General features: G+C 40.5%; 1 protein-coding gene across 2 annotated transcripts; it reads left to right on the forward strand.

Annotated features, from left to right (window-relative positions):
* Positions 1 to 715: 715 nt before the first annotated feature.
* Positions 716 to 6,789, forward strand: LOC122259011 (uncharacterized). 2 transcript variants are annotated; one of them, XM_043025454.2, is made up of 3 exons: positions 716 to 929; positions 2,690 to 3,005; positions 6,010 to 6,789. In XM_043025454.2, the coding sequence occupies exons 1-3, from the start codon at positions 775 to 777 to the stop codon at positions 6,193 to 6,195; spliced, it is 657 nt and encodes a 218-aa protein (XP_042881388.2). In that variant the 5' UTR covers positions 716 to 774; the 3' UTR covers positions 6,196 to 6,789. The 2 variants fall into 2 exon arrangements, with proteins under 2 accessions (XP_042881388.2, XP_086388972.1); XM_086532846.1 differs by having other exon boundaries at positions 2,696 to 3,005.
* Positions 6,790 to 7,500: the final 711 nt, after the last annotated feature.

The following is a 7,500-nucleotide window of genomic DNA, read 5'->3' on the forward strand; positions in this document are numbered from 1 at the left end:
TGTTGTAGCTGTTGCTATTGTTGCTATTATTATTCTTACTATTATTATTACTACTACTATTACTACTACTACTACTACAACTACTACTACTACTTTGCCAAAGGTCTTTTCTTTCCAGCGAAGCAAAAAAGTCTTCGGCACATTAGTGTTTTTTCTTCAAATTTTCCCTTTTTTTGTTATCTCATGAAACCCTCCGTAGATTTATGATGCAATTCATTTTGCAGAACTATTAATTTCTTCTCTCTCCGAATACGTAGGATATTTACAATGAGTTCAATCTCTTTCCCACGCGCCCACTCTTACGTATGTGTGTATGAATGTATGTAATCATTCGAACATGCATCAATGTATAAGTATTCCAGTACATATTCATCCATTAATTAAGTCAGGGATAAAATACATGAATTCAAGTCTTGCAACGCGTTTTGGAGAGTTTGTTGTTGTAATAATAATCACTATTTAGTTATTTTGTTTTAAGTTAATTACAGACAGAAAAACAGACCGACAAACAGAAACAGATAACGGTTTTTTTTTTCAACAACTCGGATCGTAACCAATGAACGATAAGCCACTCCCACAAATGCCAGACTAACCGGCTAAAAGCCTCGTGATTGGCTGATACACGACTAACCCGCTAAGAGCCTCGTGATTGGCTGATACACATCTCGGAAGCTCCAATAACATCTCCGACACACTGGCTGAAGAATCACTCAGTTCTTCGCAGTCTCGAAAGAACTGTCCTTCGTTCTCGTCATATAGAAGTTCCTTTGAACAATGTGGTCGTGCTTAATCAGGTCGTTGTTGATCACGGTGCTCGGGGTCGTTGCCATGAGCCATGCAAACAAGGACATTTCAGTCTACAAGCGCATGTTTTATGATGCTGAATTCACCTGGGATGACCCTGTGTTCTCCTCGGTCTCATGGATGGGGTGAGTCGGGTGGAAAGTTCTGGAATTTCTGAATTGTTTTTGTACTTTCATTTTTTATTTCTTCTTCTTCTTCTTCTTTCTGTAGTGGTTTTTTTTAGGTTTTTGATGGAGCCTCTGAGATCGTAGTACTGTTAGGCGTTTTCGTGATAATGGTAGTAATAATAGTGATTATGATGATGATGATTATAATATTATGATGATAATGATGATGTTAAGTGTAATGATAATAATGATAATGATAATACTGACAATGACAATAAAGAAAATACTGATAAACTTACATTTACTAATGACAGTAATGATATTGATAATGAGAGTAATAAAACACTGGTAAAAATGATATTTAAAATAATAATGATAAGGACAAGGACTATAAAGTTGATAAAAACTATAATGAAAAAAATATATATAATAATGAAAATAATGGAAATAGTAATGATAACAATAATGATATTAATATGATAAATAATCAAAATAATAATGATAACAATGGTAATAATAATATTGATTAAAGGTAGTAACAGTAATAGTAATAATAATGATAATAACAATAATGATGAAAATCATCATAATAATCGTGGTGGTGATGATAACAGTGATTATAATAATGACAATAATGATAACGATAATAATAATGGTGGTAATAATAATAATGATGATAATGATAATAATAATAGTAACAAAAACAATATGCTAATAATAGTAATGATAATGATTAACATGAATATAAATAGCATGACATCTAAAACCACAGTGTGTTAACTGAAGTAGCAAAAAATGTGAACTTCCTTTTGCTACATTTTCTTATAAACCAACAAGAAGAAAAACATTTGCAAATGAAGCAAACAAACAAAAAAAAACATTCAGTCATGGCTATCACCGAATGTTTCCTGATCACGAATGAGCAATAAAATGCTATACAGTATTAAAGCACTAACACTCATGTTGTTTTTTGTTGTACCAATAAAAGTTGTATCGATAAAAGAAATTAGATTAGTTTAAAGACTTATGGAAAATAAGCGTCGAATAGATAATAGCATAGGTAATTTTCCACACATTGTTAGAAAAGTATAAGACAAACATTTAAACCTGATTTTTTGTTTTCAAAGTTGCAGCGTGTTGTTACTACACTTACTGTAAAAAAATATTCGTGCTGTCACAAAAAAAAAAATATATATTATCCAGCAAAAAAGACAATATTCCTTTTTTTCTCTCTTTTTTCTGTTTACCCTTAAATACGCTGGTACACATTCAGATAACATTCGTCATGCCATTAATAAAAATGGAAAAAGAAATCGCCCTGCCACAAAAAAATAATATCATCCAGTTAGGTACAAACAAACAACTAAAAGCAAACCAACACTTTTTTTTTTTTTAAGATGAAGTGCGTTGGTAATACGTTGGTGCCCTACACATTCAGATAACATTCGTCACGCCATTAAAATTTTAAAAAGACAACATTTCTCAAAAAAAAAAACATTTCTCAGACAGTTACCAACATACAGCAAATATTATTATTTTTTCAATCTAATGACCAATCTTAATAAACAGTGTTACCAACGTACAGCAAATATTACTTTAGCTTTTTTTTAATTTTCAGTCTATTCACCAATCTTAATAAACAGTGTTAACAACATACAACAAAAAATATTACTTTAACTTATTTTAAATTTTCAACCTAATCTCCAATCTAAATAAATATTACTTATATCTATCGGTTCTTCCTACCCCCCCCCCCTCCCTCCCACCTACCCACAAAGATGCAGCACCTTGTGTCGCAACACCCGGTGTTTCGCTTGGAGCTGGTCACCGGAAGACCAATTATGCAGCGTCCACTCTACCTTCTCGCCGACCTCCATCACGTATCCAGCCAACCCGAGTAGCCACACGTACATCCTTCTCGTCGGCGAAGAACACGACCACCTGGTCTTCCCGGTCGTTGAGCAGACGTGGGACGAAGCCAGCGACCTCTGTCAGAGCGCAGGAGCTGTCTTGGCTTATAGGAATGACAAGGACTGGATGAAGGAGCTGAAGGAACTGATGGGGGTTCCTGGGTTCTTCTTGGGGCTGAGGAGGGTGAGTTCTTGCGTGTGTGGTTCTTTTTGGAAGGGATTTAGATTGGGCGATTTCTGTAGGGAAGGAGGGTTAGGGGGGTTGTGGCTGTGGGACTGATTTGGTAGGTAAGATTCTTAGAACACTTTTCTTTCCTAGCTGTCTCTTTCTTGCTTTATCTCTTTCTCTGTCTGTCTCTGTCTCTCTTTCTCTTTCTCTTTCTCTTTCTCTCTCTCTCTCTCTCCCTCTCTCTCCCTCTCTATCCCGCACTTCTCTCTCTCTCTCTCTCTCTCTCTCTCTCTCTCTCTCTCTCTCTCTCTCTCTCTCTCTCTCTCTCTCTCTCTCTCTCTCCTTCTCTCTTTTCTCTCTTCTCTCTCTCTCCCTCTCTCTCTCTCCTTCTCTCTTTTCTCTTTTCTCTCTCTCTCCCTCTCTCTCTCCCTATCTCTCTTTTTCTCTTTCTAAATGTCCATAAACTGAAAGAAGTAGGAGCTAAGAGTAATGAATATTTAAGATATATTGTGTGGGAGGCAATAGGTAAGTGGGTGGAAACCTTAGGCTCAAAGTTTGCCTTGTACAGTATGTGTTCTTACAGTTTTTGACAATAAGACAAGAAATGATTGTAATGATGATGAATATAATAGTGAACATGATTTACTGAAAGGATGATAGTGCTGGCATTCATCACAACAACAACAAATATTTTGATAATACTGATTGATTGATTGTCATATACCCCCATCCTAAAGCTATTCTTAAAATAGAGGAATTAAGATTTGAAATGGTTTACTATGTTCCGTAAAAAAAACGAAACTTGTTTCACTCACTTTCACTCTTTTTTTTCTCTCTTTCTCTCTTTTTGTCTCTCTCTTTTTTCTCTCTCCATTTATATGTCTGTTTATATCTCTAGCTATTTATCTCCATCTTGCTATCTATCTATCTCTATCTCTTTCGCTCTGTCTCCCCTTCATATTTTTCTATCTTCCTAACTTCTCTTTGTTTATACATATAGGCCTAAAGACGCGACCTGAATGTCTGAACATCCTCTATTGTATTTATATTTTGTGTATTATTTATGAATCAGGGTTATCATCTGTCATTGCTTGGCTGTTAGGATGACCCTACCTGGCGCCTTGCTAGGATGACCTTACCTGGCGTCTTGCTAGGATGACCTTACCTAGCGTCTTGCTAGGATGACCTTACCTTACCTGGCGCCTTGCTAGGATGACCCTACCTGGCGTCTTGCTAGGGTGACCTTACCTGGCGCCTTGCTAGGATGACCTTACCTGGCGTCTTGCTAGGATGACCCTACCTGGCGTCTTGCTAGGATGACCTTACCTGGCGTCTTGCTAGGATGACCTTACCTTACCTGGCGCCTTGCTAGGATGACCTTACCTGGCGTCTTGCTAGGATGACCCTTACCTGGCGTCTTGCTAGGATGACCTTACCTTACCTGGCGCCTTGCTAGGATGACCTTACCTGGCGCCTTGCTAGGATGACCTTACCTGGCGTCTTGCTAGGATGACCTTACCTGGCGCCTTGCTAGGATGACCTTATCTGGATGACCCTACCTGGCGTCTTGCTAGGATGACCTTACCTGGCGCCTTGCTAGGATGACCCTACCTGGCGTCTTGCTAGGATGACCTTACCTGGCGCCTTGCTAGGATGACCCTTACCTGGCGTCTTGCTAGGATGACCTTACCTTACCTGGCGTCTTGCTAGGATGACCTTACCTGGCGTCTTGCTAGGATGACCTTACCTGGCGCCTTGCTAGGATGACCTTACCTGGCGTCTTGCTAGGATGACCTTACCTGGCGCCTTGCTAGGATGACCTTACCTTACCTGCCGTCTTGCTAGGATGACCTTACCTTACCTGGCGTATTGCTAGGATGACCTTACCTTACCTGCCGTCTTGCTAGGATGACCTTACCTTACATGCCGTCTTGCTAGGATGACCTTACCTGTAGTCTTGCTAGGATGACCCTACCTGGCGTCTTGCTAGGATGACCTTACCTGGCGCCTTGCTAGGATGACCCTACCTAAGTCTTGCTAGGATGACCTTACCTTAAGTCTTGCTAGGGTGACCCTACCTTAAGTCTTGCTAGGGTGACCTTACCTGGCGTCTTGCTAGGGTGACCTTACTTGGCGCCTTGCTAGGATGACCCTACCTGGCGCCTTGCTAGGATGACCTTACCTGGCACCTTGTTAGGATTACCTTACCTGGCGCCTTGGTAGGATGACCTTACCTTAAGTCTTGCTAGGATTACCTTACCTGGCGCCTTGCTAGGATGACCCTACCTAAGTCTTGCTAGGATGACCTTACCTTAAGTCTTGCTAGGGTGACCCTACCTTAAGTCTTGCTAGGGTGACCTTACCTGGCGTCTTGCTAGGGTGACCTTACTTGGCGCCTTGCTAGGATGACCCTACCTGGCGCCTTGCTAGGATGACCTTACCTGGCACCTTGTTAGGATTACCTTACCTGGCGCCTTGGTAGGATTACCTTACCTGGCGTCTTGCTAGGATGACCTTATCTGGCGTCTTGCTAGGATGACCTTATCTGGCGTCTTGCTAGGATGACCTTATCTGGCGTCTTGCTAGGATGACCTTATCTGGCGTCTTGCTAGGATGACCTTACCTGGCGTCTTGCTAGGATGACCTTACCTTACCTGGCATCTTGCTAGGATGACCTTACCTGGCGTCTTGCTAGGATGACATTACATGGCGTCCTGCAAGGAGGGACCCTCGTGGTTAGAATCGAAAGGTGGGCGTGGCGTGGCTCCTTTCCCTGCATCGTCCTTTTGATTGATTATTCGCTTATTCTTTAATTCTATCATTATTACTATCATCGCTATCACTATCATTACCACCATTGATATTGCTTTAATTCATTCCTTTTTCTCTTCTTTTCTCTCCTTTTTGCAGCTTACGATAGGTGGTCCATGGTACGACCAGCTGGGCAATCTAGTCAGCAACACTTATTGATATTGCTTTAATTCATTCCTTTTTCTCTTCTTTTCTCTCCTTTTTGCAGCTTACGATAGGTGGTCCATGGTACGACCAGCTGGGCAATCTAGTCAGCAACAGTTCCATCTTCTTTTCGGCAACGGAGCCCTCGGACGGACCCTACGAAATGTGCTCGGGGTTGTGGACGACGGTGAATGACCTGAGGTGCGACACGGGCCGTGACCTCGCTGCTTTGTGCCAGTTCCGAAATTGAGAGGATGGGCGAGGGAAGTATGAATGGGCATGCAGACACACAGACACGCGCACATACACACACACACACACACTCACACTCACACACACACATATATACAATCGTGAGCACGCACTGATGCAAGCACGTTCGCTCTCACACATATCTACACAAGTACACATAAACACACTCACATACTCATACACATACACATATAAACTCACACACGCACACACACACACACACACACACACACACACACACACACACACACACACACACACACACACACACACACACACACACACACACACACACACACTCACACACTCATATATCTATACACACATATACAATGGTGGGCACGCACAGAAGCAAGCACGTTCGTTCACACACATATCTACACACAGAGACATATAAACACATTCATACACATACACATATAAACTCACAGACTCAGACATACACACACACATATACATTTGCATACACCTATTGTGTTATTTCTGACATGGGATATAAAGAATTCCTTATTCCTTATTTGATATCATTGAGTGAGCATTCACACCAATCTGGGTTCAAATGAAATACATGTGCCATAGACAAACAGAAAAATAGCCTTCTTTTATTAAATCCTTCACATTTTCAAAATTCAAACCACCTTTTCATAATGAGTAAAATCATAACAAAATCATTATTGTTGTCAAGTAACCTACCCATTTAAATGATTGCTATTACACAAGACAATTACCATTATGTACAATGTTACCATTTTCATTATCTGTATTATCATTGCTAAAATTCTGGTTTTTTTTCATAATTACTATGATCATAATCTTTCTGACTCATATCACCAATCTCCCAAAGAAGTATATCAGTCATTTACTTTGCGATGGCTCCCTCTGGTTTAATTATTAATTAAGTCAAGAACCCCCAAAATATTACATGGTTAGTGTTAGAATTCGAATGTATTATTTTTCATGGTGGCCAGAAGGTTGAGAAATCTTGACATACCTAACGCTGGAGTTTTTGGTCTGACGGCGGGTGTCGTGACGTACATGACGTGTGGGGATTTGGGATCATTGCGTCATTGTGCGTGGAGTAAGGAGTGAGTGATGATGACAATTGCAATCATAGTTGCTATAGGTGCCGCAATATTAAGTAAAAGGGGGTTTCGCCTAAAATCCAAAACCTAGATGACACGATTTTCTCCTAGCACCAGCAGGAGAGAGAGCCTTGAATGGCACCCATGCAAGGTCTTTGACAAACACCATCTTTAGAGAGCAATGACATACAGTAAGTTGCCGACCTCTTGCTCTAAAGCAC

The sequence above is a fragment of the Penaeus japonicus genome, unplaced genomic scaffold (genome assembly GCF_977035675.1).
Source record: "Penaeus japonicus unplaced genomic scaffold, GWHDUDI00000001_assembly GWHDUDI00000038, whole genome shotgun sequence".
Taxonomy (NCBI): Eukaryota; Metazoa; Arthropoda; class Malacostraca; order Decapoda; family Penaeidae; genus Penaeus; species Penaeus japonicus.

Coding starts and splice junctions, on each gene's coding strand:
- LOC122259011 (XM_043025454.2), top strand. CDS start 775: ATGTGGTCGTGCTTAATCAGGTCGTTGTTGATCACGGTGCTCGGGGTC. Junction 930..2,689: donor TCCTCGGTCTCATGGATGGG/GTGAGTCGGGTG, acceptor CTACCCACAAAG/ATGCAGCACCTTGTGTCGCA. Junction 3,006..6,009: donor TCTTCTTGGGGCTGAGGAGG/GTGAGTTCTTGC, acceptor TCCTTTTTGCAG/CTTACGATAGGTGGTCCATG.